A 17,441-nucleotide genomic window follows, 5' to 3' on the forward strand; every position below is an offset into this window, starting at 1 on the left:
TCTTCGACACTTTTCTCTCCTTCTCTGCTCATATTCAACAAATCACCAAAACCTGTCGCTTCTTTATCTTCAGCCAATTAGAACTTCCACCTATCCTATCCAGTCCAAGTTCAGTTTCCTAAAATACTACGTTATATTGAAGTTCAATTTACAAACAGTTGACTCAAAGCATACAAAACTATTATCTTGGAGTTATACATATTTCAGGATCATATCCATATGTTACCCAAGAACCTCAGTGATGTCAATTGCTATCACTTTTAAATTGAAGCGATTTATACAACATCAGACTCTTCACCGGTTCTTTTTTTATTCATATATAGAGTCCTCACTCATATTTAGAAAAGTATATATTATCACCACTTATCTTTTCTATTTAGACTTTTTGCACTTGTCGGACCCAGGGGATCATTTGCCTGACATGCATGTTTCGCCCAACAAGGGCTGTCTAAAGGACATTCGCCTGCTTCTTTATCTTCAAAATTTGCCCCTTCCTTTCTGAATACGCCACCAAAACCCTTATTCTCACACCCTTGTTACTTCTCGCTTGGACTATTGCAATTTACTTCTCACTGGTCTTCCACTCAATCATCTTTCTCCTCTCCAATCTGTCCAGAATTCTGCAGCTCAACTTATTTTCCGCCAGAATCGCTATGCCCACACTAGCCCACTTCTCAAGTCTCTTCACTGGCTTCCTGTCTGCTTCCGTATACAGTTCAAACTTCTCTTACTGACCTTTATGACCCCTCGTTACCTCTCCTCTCCTCATCTCTCCCAACATTCCTCCCCATGAACTCCGCTCTCTGAGCCATCAAAGGCAGCTTCTGTCTCGAGACTGTCATTACCTTTCTAGATCTTGCAGACATGAAACCATTTCATTCACCCCTTCTGCCCAGTTGACCCTTCACTATACTTCCATGTTCTTACCTCCACCCTCTGGCAAATGTACAAATTTGGCTGCCTACAGACAATGATTCTTACATTTTGCTGTCTACGCTGGGCTGTTTGCCATCTCCCCTTCCTCCAAATTACATCTAACTGCTTCCAAATCCTCCATTCATCTCCCCTTCTTTTGGCTTTTTCCAATCATTCTTCATTTTCTGAAATCACAAGGGCATAAAAACATAAGCATTGCTTACTGGGACAGACCAAAAGTCCATCAAGCCCAGTATCCTATTTGCAACAGTGGCTAATCCAGGTCACAAGTACCTGGCAAGATCCCAAAAGAGTAAAACAGATTTTATGCTGCTAATCCTAGAAATAAGCAGTGGACTTTCCCAAGTCTGTCTTAATAATAGTTTGTAGACTTTTCTTTTAGGAAACCTTTTTTAAACCCTGCTAAGCTAACTGCTTTTACCACTTTCTCTGGCAACAAATTTCAGTTTAATTACACACTGAGTGAAGAAATGTTTTCTCCAATTTTGTTTCAAATTTACTACTTAGTAGCTTCACTGCCTGCCCCCTATTCCTAGTATTTTTGGAGAGAGTAAACATCTACCCGTTCCACTCCACTCGGTATTTTATAGACCTCTATCATCTCCAAGCTCCCAACTTCTCTGTTCGCCAAACTCTCTACTTCTCCTTCATTCATGGTGAGGAACCACAGCAAGGCATTGCCTGGTTTATGATTCAAGCTGAAAAGTTCCTGATTCCCAATCCTCAATAGGATCCCAAAGTAACATGAGACATTCCAAACTTCCTAAGTGAAATAATAATAGGCCACACCATAAAGAAATTTCAGCCATTTTCCTGCCATAACAAACTAGAAAAATTTGGAGCCCGGGATGTCGGGTTTCTCCAATGGCTGTGAAATTTTACCTGTGGGGAGAGTCCATTGCTGACAGGGTTCATGTGGTTGCCGGGACCCCCAGGGTTCATGAAGGTATCGGAATAGCTAGAGAAGCCATGTCGGGCTCCATAGGCAGAACTGGTTTCGGCTGCTGTGAGCCCCCCCTGGTGCATTGATGATGGCGGGAGAGGCTGGGGTCTGTGCAGAGTGCTCCCTCCATCTGTGAAGGAAATAGCAGTTGAAAATAGTCCTGGAAATAGGATTCAAATGATTTTGAATGTCACTTTTAATATAACAAGCTGCTATGAAGACAATGGAATGATGGAGCATTTCTCTGTTTCAGAACAGTTTTGCCACCCTTCTGTTTCAGGGAAGTTTCTTATTTTGGTATCTGTCTTAGACTTTTGGAAATATGGTAAAAGTGTTCATTGCCTCAGACTTGCTCCAAATCTCAGATGTTCCTGAGGCTAGAAAGTGGTGTCTGAAACAGCTGCAGCCCTGATTCTTCATAAACCCCAAGGCCAGGTATAGATTCCTGGGTCTTTACTGCCTATAGTGGACATTGTAACAGGACAGTCAATGTAAAACAAGTCCTTTAATGGAAATCCAGTGGAAAGGACATATTTTACCATGGGGAGATCCTCGTATGATTTGCAGTCACTGTACTCGAAGACTGAAAGCTGTACAAGGTATTGAAGAATCCATAGGCCATGAATGTGCAGCCAGCAATTGACAAAAGGGAAGTAAAGGAGTCAGAGAGGTATCAGACAATCAGTGAGGCAGAAATGATTGGTTTTTTTTCTTTATCTATGTACGTGGTCTGGGAGTCATAGTTGCAGAGCACTTTTTGGAGTGAAGCACCAATTAATATTATCCAGTTAGAAAAGCTTTGCATTATAAGAGCCTTTCCAAGAAGAATTGGACAGAGTTTGGAGGAATATTAATAACCCATACATTCTTAAAACAACAAGGTAAGGACAGGAATTAAATTTAAAAACAAACAAACATAGGAAAAGAAACCCACAGCAATCAAACCAAAGAGAAACACGTGCTAAACCAGAAATCTCAGATCTTCCCCAAAATGAACCAGTCAAAATCAAAAAACAATTCTGGTAAGTTGGAGCAGGCCATCTAGAGTTAAGGCCCATTGTTCCCTGCAGGAGTCTTCCATCTACAGACCTGCCAGTTGTGGGTGCTGTTTCACTATCACATTTTCAATAGTGAGGGACAGGCAAGCTGGGCAGGACTTTTGTGTTTATTATTATTGTTATTATTATTATTTACGGTTCATTTCTACCCCACATTTTCCCCACAAATGCAGACACAATGTGGCTTCCATGAATTACAAAAGTTAAAAGATACAACACATGAATTTAGCAGTAGAATAAGGATAAAACGTTAGCAGCAATTAGGATGGCTAAACAGCAGATTTACTAATGGAATACACTTGTTTAGCAATTGAAAACACAATAATGAAGCAGCACCCCCTACTGGCGGCAATGAAGCTGGAGGACACCTGCTTAGCTTAGAGGGAAGAGTGCTGACGACCCTCCAAAAGTGACACCAAAACATGTGTTTTTAAGGCTGTTCTGAATTTCTTATAAGAAAGTTCTGAACGTAAAGATAAGGGCAGGTTGTCCTAAAGGGAAGAGCTAGGAAGGAAGCAGCATGATTTTTAGTAGACTGGCATGACAGGGACCAGAGACTAATCTATGATCATTTAGGGGACGAAGAAGGCGTGAGGAAGCCTGGTAGTGGGAGAGCCATCTAATATCTTAAATTTGATCCTATATTTAATGGGCGACCAGTGTAATTATAAGGATAAAGGAGTGACATGATCCCCACAACCTTGTTTTAATAAATATGTTGTGTGCATTTCCTTGCTCTCCTATAGCAGCAGTTTGTCCCGTTGTTTGTTTAGCTTTTCACGATATCCACAATGAATATGCATGAGCTAAATTTGCATGGCTATATTATATGAAAATCTCTCTCATGCATATTCAAACCCCTAAGTTACCTTGTGAGATTGTGGCAGCTGAGTACGTTGAGTCTGGCAGTTGGTACGGTGGTAAGGCTGGCATGCCAGTGGGTGGGAACCCTCCGGGCAACAGGTGATTGAAAGCTGCTAGCTGATTGGCTCCTGCTTGCTTACGCCATCTCGCCCTCCGGTTACTAAACCACACCTGCAGGTAGATGGAAGGGGAAGAAAATGGCACATCCATTAGTACAAAGGGGTTTCTTTCTCTATCTGGCACAAGACTAATTTTAATACTGAAGAAGGGTCCAATTTGCCAGGCTCTGTGACCTTTGAACAGTTGGAGGCAAAAACAGAAACAAAATTCAAGAAAGCCTGAGATAAGCACTGAAAATAATTTTAGTGGGCCAGTGCTCAGAACCCTGGCGCCAGACCAGACTGCGCCCGTTCAGTACCACAGATACTGGGCTAGATGGGACCATTGGTCTGACCCAGTATGGCTGTTCTTATGTAATATATTTTAATTATATGCACGCTGTGTAAGGAGGAGGAGGAACGGGCCTGGCGTGGTCACATAAGAGTTTTGTGATAAGTCGCTCTTGAGTGTATGCTTAGGCAATCCCAATGCCATTGTGTGTGGGACAGCTGCAGGTCAGCCCTGTGTCCTCCTGTCCATAGGGGAAAAATCGCTCTCTTATTCAAGGAACACTCATGGATCAGGGTTCATCACACCTCGATCCAACTCCAGCAGGATCTAGGTGGTGTAGGCGATTCGCAACAAGCAGCTACTTCCCTCGGACAAAGGGCAGGTTAAAGACAAAATGAATTTTGTGGTTAAACCATCAAATGTGACCACAATCTGAAAGTTACGGAAGCTAAAGGCCATCCTGGGTCTTTGAGCCCACCTTTCCTCCCCGTCGAGTCTGCTGTCGGTTTTGGTTGCAGGTCACTTTACTGCCCCAATGCCACCTTGGAGCTGGCGGTACCTTTCCAGCATTAGGGCAGGGTTTTTTGTGTCCTGTTCCTCTCTGATCTTTGGGAGGGAATTCCTAATGACCTCTTTTACATCTGTTTGCCTACATTTAAATATGGTTAGTGCTAATCCTTGGCATGTGGGTTCTTTCCCGCGCTAGTGCCTTCTGAACATTCTGCACAGCATAACTCCAGCATTAGTCTGGTGCTAATTGGCTCTAGCATCCTCCTGTAGGTGCAATGTAACAGGATTGGGCAGAGCAGATGGATCTGATATTTAGAAGTAGTTCTGCAGAGTCACCAGCAGGTGTCAGCCTCAGATGTGTTTTCTTTTATACTCTGCACAAGGTTTGGCCCTGGAAGTCCCTATGGGGTAATTTTATCAGGTTGCCTCTGCGTGAAGGCACCTTTTTAAAACAAAGGCCTATAAGTGCTTCTCACTGGATTAAACTGGCAGAAATTATGGCTAGATTGAAGCGAAGGGCATTTACTGCTCAGGAGCAGGAATAAATGTTCGTGTGTAAGTATAGGGGTATTTTTTGAAGTTTGTGCACAGCAATGAAATATTCTTAAGAAATACCAGTGTCAGAATGGAACGGGGATGTGAATTGAGTTCCGTTTTATCATGTGCTAATTCATTTAAGGAGCCTTCTATAACTAGGTTATTTAGGGGTTCGCAGTTACACCTAGATCACTGGCGCAAACTGTGATCACCTAAATTTAAAGAGCACAGTGCTGGATTGCGCCACTATTCTGTAACGGTATCTGGCTGTCCGCTGCGCTATAGATCAGGCTCTCGCTGTGCGGCATCAGAAGAAGCACCCACTTATCGGATTACCTCCTTAGAGAGTAAAAATCTGCAAGATTGAGAGGGTGCAAAGGTGTCTGTTTGGTCTTATTTCATAGAAACACACAGGACTCATGTCTCTTTATAACCTCCAAGCCCAAATCATGTTTAAGTCATGGCCAGAGTGAAGTGGTGGACGTTTGCGAAGGTGTGAAAAAGTGAATGCACATATGTTATAAATTACGACTCTGCCTCAAACCCACCGACACTAGAGCCACAGAAACATGTGCGGGTTCTGGCAGGGTGAACCATGTTTACAGAGGGAGTAAGATTTATAGATATCTCTGTAAAAGCAGATACTGTCATACAGGTCTGAAAATGGCCTCTTACCCAGATTGATATTTGACCCGATGTTCTGGGGACAGAGCCTGGAATTCACCCAGTTAGTGGACATTTTCAGACCTCTAACTGGGGAAGTGTCCAGATAAAGTTAAGGAATATCGATCGGTACCCAGGCCAAGACTTGAATTTTCCATATCGGTGCTTTGGGTTTGGCCTGGTGTAGCATATCCAAATCATATTCTGCTCACCGTGGTCAGCGCCTCAAATATTTCTGATTGCCCTGGTCTGAATATATCGGCCCAAATCTTTAAGTACATGCTAAAATTATTACTATGCGTAAAGATCGAATTGCACGCACTGTTTCATTTAGTGCATGTGCTTTCATCTCATTCCATCCAACCTCACTTTAGCACGTGCTGAAATGGAACAGAAATACCCCCTACCCCCCCCCCCCCTGAAAAAAAGCAAGAAAATGAAAGGAAAAGCGAATGAAATGGAAAACCACTGAAACTTCCTCCTGCATAGCTCACGCATCCTGTCAAATCTAAATCTGAACCCCTGAAACAAGGGCAAGCTGCTGCAATGACTGTCCATCGCGGGGATCCTGAGCAGCCACTTATGCTAGATAGAACCTAGCGGATCCAGGAAAATCTAGGACCTGAATTGTGCTCGTATACGGTTTGCAAGCATAAGTGGTGGACTGATGGGCCATTCATTTCTGTCAGAGAGGAATATTCGCATCGCATGCGCCGCTTCCTCCCGTCAGTCAGCAGTTTCATGCCAATGTGCAGCCTGTAGCATGGCAAAAAATAGCCTTTATATCACAGGGAATATGACCATTTCCCTTCTGTGAGGGCTTTTCTGTCCCTGGCTGACTTGCTCGGTTTGCCACAGTTCTAAGCCATTTGTGCCTCATGAGACTATAGTAGTTGATGTGTCTAAGAGCTTTGAAAATAAGCCCCTTAGTATGATTTGGAAATATAGGGGTTAAAATTATTAAATTGGGCAGGAGAGTCTGTTGCCCCGTTAAATTGCTCTGGTCAGTCCTAGAGCAGATTTTGGCAATACTTAAGCAGATAGGGCTGCTATATAGGAGCCGAGAATGTTCAGTGTTGGTACCTGGGTAACTATTTAAGTTTCCAGATTTATTAAAATCTGATATGCTGCTCAGTCAAAATTCTAGGCGGTTTACACAATCAAATCGGATAAAATTGGAAAAGAATGCCAATTATTGACTGGAAGAAGAGAAGAAAGTGAACAGAAACACAAGACCACAAACTCTCCTATACATCAGATCCCAAAGGTTCCCGAGAAAATGCCCCCAGAGGGAGTGAGACAGGGCTGGTGGAGAGGGAACCAAGAACCAAGAGCACCGCAGATTGCAGAGTTAGGACAGAATAAAAGCTGTCCTAAGTTAACCGGGCAGCTCTCGAGTACCACTGTTCGATATCAGCTGCCCCCGGATATTTAGGGCTTGTGATGGGATATCTGGATTTAATTCAGCTGATGGTGACTACCAACATCAGCTGGAGGAGTGGCCTAATGGTTAGTGCAGTGGAATGCGGACCTGGGGAACCAGGTTCGATTCCCACTGCTGCCTAACCGTCGGCAGTGGGTTAAGATCCTGAGGAACCAGGTTCAATTGTCTCTGCAGCTCCATGTAACCCTGGGAAAGTCACTTAGCCCTCCATTGCCCCACGTACAATATACTTAGATTGTGTGCCCATCTGGGACAGTGCAAGTACCAGAATAGTTATATATGTAAACTGCCTTGATTTGTGCTTCAATAGAAGGCAGTATATCAAAAATTGATCAACTTAGACTTAGTTGAATATCGCTCCCATAGAGAATAGAGGTGCAAACTCTACATGAGAGGTTGTCAAGTTCTGTGAGATGTTGGTTTCTTGGACTCTGAATTTCCTTTTCCCAGCTCATTTCACTTGGAACTGAAACCAGGCTTGTGTTCAGTGAAAGACAAGGGTTGCAGACATCAAAGTCTCTCAGGTCCCAAAGGTCAGCTCTGTGGGTTGATTTGATTTTTATTTAGGTTGGGCCTTTTCAGTGGTGGTTTGAGGTCAGTTAACTTCTATCCCAGAGGGTTTGCTTTACAATCTAAGGGCCAGATATTGAAAGGACTTATGCTCCTGACTTTGAGAGTTTGCTTCTGAATTGACCTCTTTGAAAATTTTCTAGGGCTGAGTGTCTAAATTTATACTCAGAAGAAAAAGCCATTTAACTGGATAATTTAGGATCCCGGCTTTATATATATGTATAAATCAGGCCTTAAATTTGTACCTGAGGCAATGCAGAGTTACGTATTTTGCTCAAATCATAAGAAGTGTAAATGGCAGAAGCAGGGCTTGAAGCCCATGTTTCAGCCTCTGCTCCATCAGCTGCCATTTCTAGAGAGGAATTCATGAAGAAGGCATTAGGAGCTGTGTTCTGTGCGCTGCTATTTAGAAAATCACCCAACATCATCCAGTATCCTTTATTTTTATGAGCCACTCCTGTACGATTAGACCAGACACTCATTAAAGTTTTAGGACCTCCTGTTAGATAGTTCCATGGAGGAGTTCTGGGCATTTCACCACTCCTAAGCCCTTGCTAAACACAAGTTATGAGATCCCTGAGCACCTTTAAGATCCCCAGAGGAGCTGAAGAGTGAATTTATTTATTTATTTGTAGCATTTATACCCTGCTCTTTCCCGCTTGATAGCAGGTTCAGTGCGGCTTACATGGTATGGTACAAAGTAGCACAGAGTTAATACAATTCTTCAATCCAGCTTGGAGAATTCCACCTACTGCACCCTACCTAAGGGATGAGTTTCTGCTTCATAAGAACATAAGAGTAGCCATACTGGGTCAGACCAATGGTCCATCTAGACCAGTATCTTGTTTCCAACAGTAGTCAAACCAGGTTACGAGTACCTGGCAGAAACCCAATTAGTAGCAACATTCCATGCTATCAATCCCAGGGCAAGCAGTGGCTTCCTTACATCTATCTCAATAGCACACTATGGACTTTTCCCAGATACAATAACCCGGATACAATAACCACTGTTACCACATCCTCCGGCAACGACTTCCAAAGCTTAACTACTCTTTGAGTGAAAAACTATTTCCTCCTTCTCTTTGTTTTAAAAATATTTCCATATAATTTCATTGAATGTCACCTGGTCTTTGGAGTTTTGAAAGAGTGAAAAATTGATTCACTTTACCCGTTCTACAACACTTAGGATTTTATAGACCAAAATCATATCTCTCCTCAGCCATCTCTTTTCCAAGCCCTAACCTCTTTAGTCTTTCCTCATCTGAGAGGAGTTCCATCCCCTTTATCATTTTGGTCGCTCTTCTTTGAACCTTTTCTAATTCCACTATATTGAGATACGGCAACCAAAATTAAAAGCAATACTCAAGGTGAGCCCTACAGAGGCATTATAGTATTCTCGGTATTATTTACCATCCCTTTCCTAATAATTCCTAGCATCCTGTTTGCTTTTTGGCTGACACCGCTGCACACATAGATCTTTTTCTTGAGTGCTGACTCCTAAGGTGGACCCTAGCATCAGGTAACTATGACTCGGATTATTCTTCCCAATGTGCATCACTTTGCATTTTTCTACATTAAGTTTCATCTTCCATTTGGATGCCCAGTCTTCCAATTTCCTAAGATCTTTCTGCAGTCCACATGTGTTTTGACAACTTTGAATAGTTTTGTGTCTTCTGCAAAGCTAATTACCTCATTTGTCGTACTGATTTCCAAATCATTTATAAATATGTTAAATAGCACTGGTCCCAGTACAGATCCCTGTGGCACTCCACTCTTCACCCTCTTCCATTGAGAGAAATGACCATTTAACTCTACCCTCTGTTTTCTGTCCAATAACCAGTTCCTAATCCACAGAAGGACATTGTCTCCTATCCCATGACTTTTTAATTTTCTCAGGAGTCTCTTATGAGGAACTTTGTCAAAAGCGTTTTGAAAATCTAGATACACTATCCAGCTTATTTTCGAAAGAGAAAGACGCCCATATTTCGACCCAAATCGGGAGATGGGCGTCTTTCTCCCGTGGGCGCCCAAATTGGTATAATCGAAAGCCGATTTTGGGTGCCTCCAACTGCAGTCTGTTGCGGGAACAGACAAAGTTGACGGGGGCATGTCGGAGGCGTGGTGAAGGCGGGACTGGGGCATGTTTATCGGCCAAGGAGAGATGGACGCACTCGGCCGATAATGTAAAAAAGAAGGGCGCCAGAAGCGAGAATTTGGGTCACTTTTTTTGGACCCTTTTTTTGTCACGAACAAGTCCCCAAAAAGTGCCCCAACTGCCCAGATGACCACTGGAGGGAATCGGGGATGACCTCCCCTGACTCCCCCAGTGGTCACTAACCCCCTCCCACCAAAAAAAAAGAACTGGCAAAACTTTTTTTTCCAGCCTGTATGCCAGCCTCAAATGTCATACCCATCTCCATCACAGCAGTATGCAGGTCCCTGGAGCAGTTGTTAGTGGGTGCAGTGGACTTCAGGCAGGTGGACCCAGGCCCCCCCCCCCCACCTGTTACACTTGTGCTGCTAAATGGAAGCGCTCCAAACCGCCCCCAAAACCCACTGTACCCACATCTAGGTGTCCCCCTTCAGCCATAAGTGCTATGGTAATGGTGTAGATTTGTGAGCAGTGGGTTTTGGGGAGCATTTGGGGGGCTCAGCACCCAAGGTAAGGGAGCTATGGACTTGGGAGGTATTTTAATTTTTAAAAAATGTTTACAAGTGCCCCCTAGTGTGCCCGGTTGGTGTCCTGGCATGTGAGGGGAACCAGTGCACTACGAATCCTGGCCGTTCCCATGACCAAATGCCTTGGATTTGTTCGTTTTTGAGCTGGGCGCCTTCGGTTTCCATTATCGCTGAAAACCGATACCGCCCAGCTCAAATCCCAAATGCGATGCATTTGCCTGACACAAACCATATTATCGAAACAAAAGATGGATGCCCATCTTTTTCGAAAATACGGTCTGTCCCGCCCCTTCGCATATCCGTCCTCAGAGATAGGCGCCCCTGGAGGTGGGCGTTCGATTATGCCCCTCCATATCAACCGGCTCACCTATATCCACATGTTTATTGAGGCCTTCAAAGAAATGAAGCAAATTAGTGAAGCACGTCCCTTGACTCTGACTGTGTCCCATTAAACCATGTTTGTCTGTGTTCCATAATTTTATTCTTTATAATAGTTTCCACTATTTTCTGTGACACTGAAGTCAGGCTTACCAGTCTGTAATTTCCTGGATCATTCCTGGAACCCTTTTTAAAAATCAGTGTTACATTAGCCACCCTCCAGTTTTCAGGTACTACAGATGATTTTGAAGACAGGTTAGAGATCACTAACAGCAGATCAGCAGTTTCATGTTTGAGTTCTTTCAATACCCTGGGGTGTATACCATCCGGTCCAGGTGATTTATCACTCTTTAACTTGTTGATTTGGCTCAATACATCTTTCAATTTCACTGAGATTTAAGTTCCTCTGCACTGTCACCCTTGAAACCCATTTCTTGTACAGGTAGATCTCTTACATCTTCTTCTGTAAAGACTAAAGAATTCATTTAATGTCTCCACTATGGCCTTATCCTTCCTGAATGCCCCTTTTGCTCCTTCATGATCTAACAGTCCCATGGATTCCTTTACAAGCTTTCTGCTTCTGATTTACCTGAAAAAGGTGTTACTATGAGTTTTGGCTCCTTGACAAGTTTGTCTTCATATTCTTTTTTAGCCTTCTTTATCAATGCTTTGCATTTAACTTGGCAGTTCTTATATTGCGTCTTGTTTTCTTCATTCGGATCCTTTTCCAATTCTTTGAAGGATGCTCTTTTGACTCTAATAGCCTCTTTCACTTCACCTTTTAACCATGCTGTCTGTCATCTGCTCTTCTTTCCACTTTGTTAATGCGTGGAATACATCTGGTCTGGGCTTCCATGATGGTAGTTCTTCCAGAACTCTCTTTACCATTCTGGGTTCTCAGAAACAGTATGGACTCTTTCATAGAAGAGCATCTGTCACACTAAATTCTGCAAAGTCCAGAGGGAGTTGTTATCTTCAGTGGTCTCGGAGCAGGTCACATATGCATTTACTGTGGATCTAGACTTGTAAATACAGTATTTGTAAATATTGCCAAATAGAAGAGATCGAAGTGTTTTAGCATAGAAAAAGCATTAGAGGAGACAGTAAGGAACATAGACAAGAAGATAAGAATAGACTTCACTCAGCAATTAACAAAGATGGATCATTTTTACTTCTGGAATTGGGATTTCTGTTTTCTTCCCAGCCAGGATTAAATGTTTTGTACCCTCCTTAAAGACAGGAGAGAAGAGACAGTGGTGGAAGTACCGGAAATGCACCAGGAGAGAAAGGGAACTTTCCATGTAGAATCTCAAATAGGGAAAGGGAAATAGGACTCGATATACCGCCTTTCTGTGGTTTTTGCAACTACATTCATAGCAGTTTACATAGTATATACAGGTACTTATTTGTACCTGGGGCAATGGAGGGTTAAGTGACTTGCCCAGAGTCACAAGGAGCTGCAGTGGGGATTGAACCCAGTTCACCAGGATCAAAGTCCACTGCACTAACCACTAGGCTACTCCTCCACAGTGGTGGAAGTCTGAGAATGCGGCAGGAGAGGAGAGACAGCGGTGAAAGTCCGAGAATGCGGCAGGAGAGGAGAGACAGCGGTGGAAGTCTGGGAATGCGGCAGGAGAGAAGAGACGGTGGTGGAAATCTGAGAAGAGACAGTAGTGAAAGTCCAGGAAATGCGGCAGGAGAGAAGAGACAGCGGTGAAAGCCAGGAATATGGCAGGAGAGAAGGGACAGCGGTGGAAGACTGATAATGCCATTTGTTGTTTTTGCCACCAGATCTGAGAGTCCGCTGAGGATCTCTTTGACTGCCAAAACATTTTACATGGAGCGGAGCGGCAGGCTTAAAAGTGGTGGGAAGAACTGGAGCCTGCCAGCATGTCAGAATGAGAAATGAGTCAGGAATGTGCCTGAGAGAGCAGCTGGTGCCAGGGAAACAGGGATTCAGATGACACTTTCTTTCTCTGGCCTCAGCCTGAAGCATCTCCCAGAGAGCTGGTTCCCGTAGAAATATTCCAGCTGTGTGGGTGCCCTGGATTTAAGGGATTCAGTGTGTTGGGAGAATGTGGATTCAGCTCCTGATTGTAGCTGGCAGACCCTGTGACCCCTCCAATCCTTTAATCCGTGGCTTCACCAAAACCCACTTTCCTTCCCACACTTTTCTACACAAAGATTGACTCACAATTTACTTTCCTGTTTTTTTTTTTTGTCACTTAGGAGGAATTATGATCTACTGATTTTTTTAACAGTGGAAATCAATGGGGTCTTTGGGTGGGACATGCAAACTAATTTTCCACACCCACCAGAGAAAAGATATAGATGACAAATTACCATCAATGCAGCCAGAATAGGGTGGGTTTTGTGAAAAGTTACTCAGATAAATGAATAATGCACAGAACTTATCCGGGCATATTCAGCCCATAGCAGTTAGTGATTTGTAAGCCGCTGACAGCCACGGACTCAGTTAAGGCCAGATGTTCAATGCCAGGTCAGATCCAGGCAACAGCATTCGATATTCAGGTCATTGTGACTAGCCAAACATCACCTGAGCACTGGCCAATATTCAGAGCAGTGTTCGGGTACCTCAGTCCTTTTGCCATCCAAACTTCATCAGGTTACTCACCCAGACTGAATATCACTGCTAAGCCTGCCCTGAACTCTGCCCCAATTTCACTCCTGGTATTGCCCAGACAATGTTGTGGTCCGAGGGGATAGTTAAGCAGTACTGAATGTTCTCTCCAGCTCACTAGGCATGGTTTAAGAGGGCAGGAGTCTCTCCTGATTGGTTAAACCTGTGTGGATATCAGTCTTATCATATTCAAGTGTGAACTCAGAAGCAACAGGAATAACTGTTCGGATAAGTGATGTTTTGAAAGTTAGGCTGCCGTTTTCACTTTTGAAGGGATAAGAGCAGAAGCGTTGCTACACTGGTTCAGACCAAAGGTCCATCAAGCCCAGTATCTAGATTGTAAGCTCTTTGAGCAGGGACTGTCTTTTTGTGTGTGGTGTACAACGCTGCCTTGTAGCGCTATAGAAATGATAAATAGTAGTAGTAGTAGTATCATGTTTCCAACAATGGCCAATTTAGGTCACAAATACCTGGCAAGATCCTAAAACAGTAAAACAGATGTTATGCAACTTATCCTAGAAATAAGCAGTGGATTTTCCCAAGTCCATCTTAAACCCTGCTAAGCTAATTGCTTTTACCACATTCTCTGGCAACAAATTCCACAGTTTAATTAAACATAAATTGAAGAAATATTTTCTCCAGTTTGTTTTAAATTTACCACTTAGTAGCTTCATTGCATACAATACTCCCCTAGCCCTAGTATTTTTGGAAAGGGTAAACATTGATTCACATCTCCCTGTTCCATATTTTATAGACCTCTCAACCGTCTCTTCTCCGAGCTGAAGAGCCCCAGCTGCTTTTGCCTTTCGTCACCCTTCTCTATACCTTTTCTAATTCCACTATACCTTTTTTGAAATGCGGTGAGCAGAATTGCACACAATATTTGAGGTGCGGTGGTACCATGTTTATAAAGTGACTATTTCACGCATTAATCATCCTGCTGAATATTTAAGCATGTAAAATGTGTACAGAGAAACCTCATGATCACTTTCTGTGCTGAGAGCCCTCTGTCATTATCTCCCTACCCTTTCAGCGCCAGTGTGGGTCCCCAGAGCCCAGCCTCAAATCTTAAGAGCAGCAGACTCACCGGTCAGCGGTGAGGTCTTCAGTTCACACAGTCGTCTAGCCTCCAGGGACTCTATTATACCCACAGATCTGTTCACAGGTCTGATCCCTCTGCCTGTTTTATACATCCTTGACCCAGCCATTATCAGTCGGACATAAGACCCTATGAGCAGCTCCCATCAGAGCTATTAATTTGGTGTGTGTCCACAGCTTTGCCTGCTAACTCGCGTCTACTTTCAAAGTCAGTGGCATGCTCCAGATTTAGCACAGAAAAAGCTTCTTCCAGTCCTCCTCCCGCCTTCCCGCTGTGGTTATTTGCATCTTCATTTGGCTGATCCTGTTCCTTACCTGGACACGGGCCTCTGTGAGCTTGGTTCTTTGGGCCAGCTCCTCCCGAGTGTAGATGTCTGGGTAATGTGTCCTCTCAAATGCCTTTTCCAGTTCCTCCAGCTGCTCAGCTGTGAAGGTGGTCCGACTGCGGCGCTGTTTACGCTTTAGGGGTAGGTCTGGCTCCGATTCAACATCTGATCCTTCATCCAACCTATTTCCTGTGAACGACCAAAGAGAAGGAGATTTCAGATTTCCTCGTGTCTCTGAGAATAAACCCTTCTTTTTAAAGATAACTGGGAAATGGGAAACCTTCCCAACTAAAAATGATTCACTAAGAATTTTACATGGGAAGATTATTCTAACACGTCAGATTTTCCTTTCTGCTGTTTATTATTATTATTATTAGCATTTGTATAGCGCTACCAGATGCACGCAGCGTTTAACCCTCCATCCTATTTAACTATGGGGTCCTTTTACTAAGGTGCGCTGAAAAATGGCCTGTGGTAGCGCAGACGCGTGTTTTGGGCACCCACAGAATTATTTTTTAGCTCACCTACAAAAAATGCCTTTTTAAAAATTTTTGCCAAAAATGGATGTGCAGCAAAATGAAAATTGCCGTGTGTCCATTTTGGGTCTGAGACCTTACCACAAGCCGTTGACCTAGCGGTAAGGGCTCACACGGTAACCAGGCGGTAATGGTCTACGCGCGCCAGAAAATAAAAAATATTTTTCAGACATGTGTAGCGGACGTACGCCAAAATTGAAATTACCACAAGGGTCACATGCTGTAACCAGGCGGTAACTCCAATTTGACTCGCGTTGGGTGCACGTAGGCGCCTACGCAGCTTAGTATGTAATTCATTTTGAGCTTGGATTTGGAAATGACAACTAATAAATGTCTAAAATCTATATTTCCCTGTATGCTCAGGTGCTCTGTGTCTAGGGGGGAGGGAAGGTGGGGATGACGGTGGATGATGAACAGAAGAGATAAGGGGTCAGAGCAACAGATGGTTAGATCAAGAAGTGTCTCGCCCTCCCGGTGACTCTGCTGGCAGGTGAGCTGCTCTGTCACACAGTCACTGCTTTGAGACTTCTGCGCCTGGGGTGTGACCTGAGAGGAATCATAGCCACTGGTAACATCTAGGGCTGGATTTTGTCCATTTTTACCCCTTAATTTATTTAAGCTTAGCCACTCTTAGACATAAGTTAGAAGATGTGAATGTTGCTGCCCCGGCATTTCCTAAATCTCACTCCATTTTGGATGGATAATTTTGGCTGTCTAGTGATTTATATAGAATTCCAACTCTTCATTTCTCCATCCAGATAACTACATAAGTACATAAGCATTGCCATACTGGGACAGACCGAAGGTCCATCAAGCCCAGCATCCTTTTTCCAACAGTGGCTAATCCAGATCACATGTACCTGGCAAGATCCCAAAACAGTACATTTTATGCTGCTTATCCTAGAAATAAGCAGTGGATAAATCCACCTGCCCACATGTGTGTAGTCAGGGGCCACCTCTCCCGTCATTTACTGCATCGTCCGTATGCTTTCTCCTGCTCCTGTGTGCTGGGACCCTTGTTACTGCGTTAACGCAGCTCTGCTGCCACAGGCCCTCCTGCCTATGTGGAAGCAGGAAGTACTTCACACAGGAGAAGGCAGGAAGAAGGAACCTGTGGCCGCAGAGCTATGTTAATGCGATAACAGAGGTCCTGAGAGACAGACAGAGGGAGCAGAACCTTCTGCCTGTCTGCCACCAGAAGCCTTGCCAACACTGGGCCCAGATGAATCTTTCTCCCCCCCCCCAACCCCCACCCCTGGCAGCCCTGTGTGTACTTGATGCAACTTTCTCCTAAGTGTTATCTGAATTTGTTAAATCACCTTGAGATTGAATGGTCTATTGGGATTTCTACCCAGGCAGATTTGGCTTCATCTATCTCTTGACATCATTTCAAAGTTTCTCGGACTGCCGGAATTTTCTGTTACAAGTTATGCCTGTGGCTCGTTTCATACTTAGCATTCGGCTGTCAAGAGAGATTAGTGACTCAGATATATACCACCGAAAAATGAAAGTTATCAGCAGTTTTAATAAGTTAGTTTGAAAGGGGAAGTTATTGATCTTTCAAAGATTATGATTTTATTCCAAAATTATTTCAACATTATATATCTGTCTTTGCAGCAGGGTTTGTGATGTGAGATTTATCTGCCTATTGGATTGCTCAATAAAATGTTTTGATTTTATAATTTGAAGATATGATTATGTTTATATCATTTTCATCTATTTGCAGGTGATGTGTTTATTGTCGTTTGGTTGGAAATATTTTTTCTTTTTTCAAAAGTTTTGTATTTTTTTAATTCTGATGCTGCCATAGGCTGAAACAGAGCCATGTCAGGTTTGATGTGATCAGTAAATTGGTTGTTTTCCTGTCT

The 17,441-nt window shown here is 43.5% G+C and overlaps 1 protein-coding gene across 2 annotated transcripts in view; it reads right to left on the reverse strand.

The window, feature by feature from the left end:
- PAX7 (paired box 7) overlaps window positions 1–17,441 on the reverse strand; it is a 157,647-nt gene that overhangs the window by 57,578 nt on the left and 82,628 nt on the right. For both annotated transcript variants that reach the window (XM_030222650.1, XM_030222649.1), the window contains exons 5-7: window positions 15,027–15,226; window positions 3,807–3,972; window positions 1,819–2,009 (exon numbers count right to left, since the gene is read on the reverse strand). In XM_030222650.1, the coding sequence (XP_030078510.1) occupies window positions 1,819–2,009; window positions 3,807–3,972; window positions 15,027–15,226 (557 nt within the window). The remainder of the gene's footprint in view (window positions 1–1,818; window positions 2,010–3,806; window positions 3,973–15,026; window positions 15,227–17,441) is intronic.

Source organism: Microcaecilia unicolor, chromosome 13, assembly GCF_901765095.1.
Source record: "Microcaecilia unicolor chromosome 13, aMicUni1.1, whole genome shotgun sequence".
Lineage (NCBI taxonomy): Eukaryota > Metazoa > Chordata > Amphibia > Gymnophiona > Siphonopidae > Microcaecilia > Microcaecilia unicolor.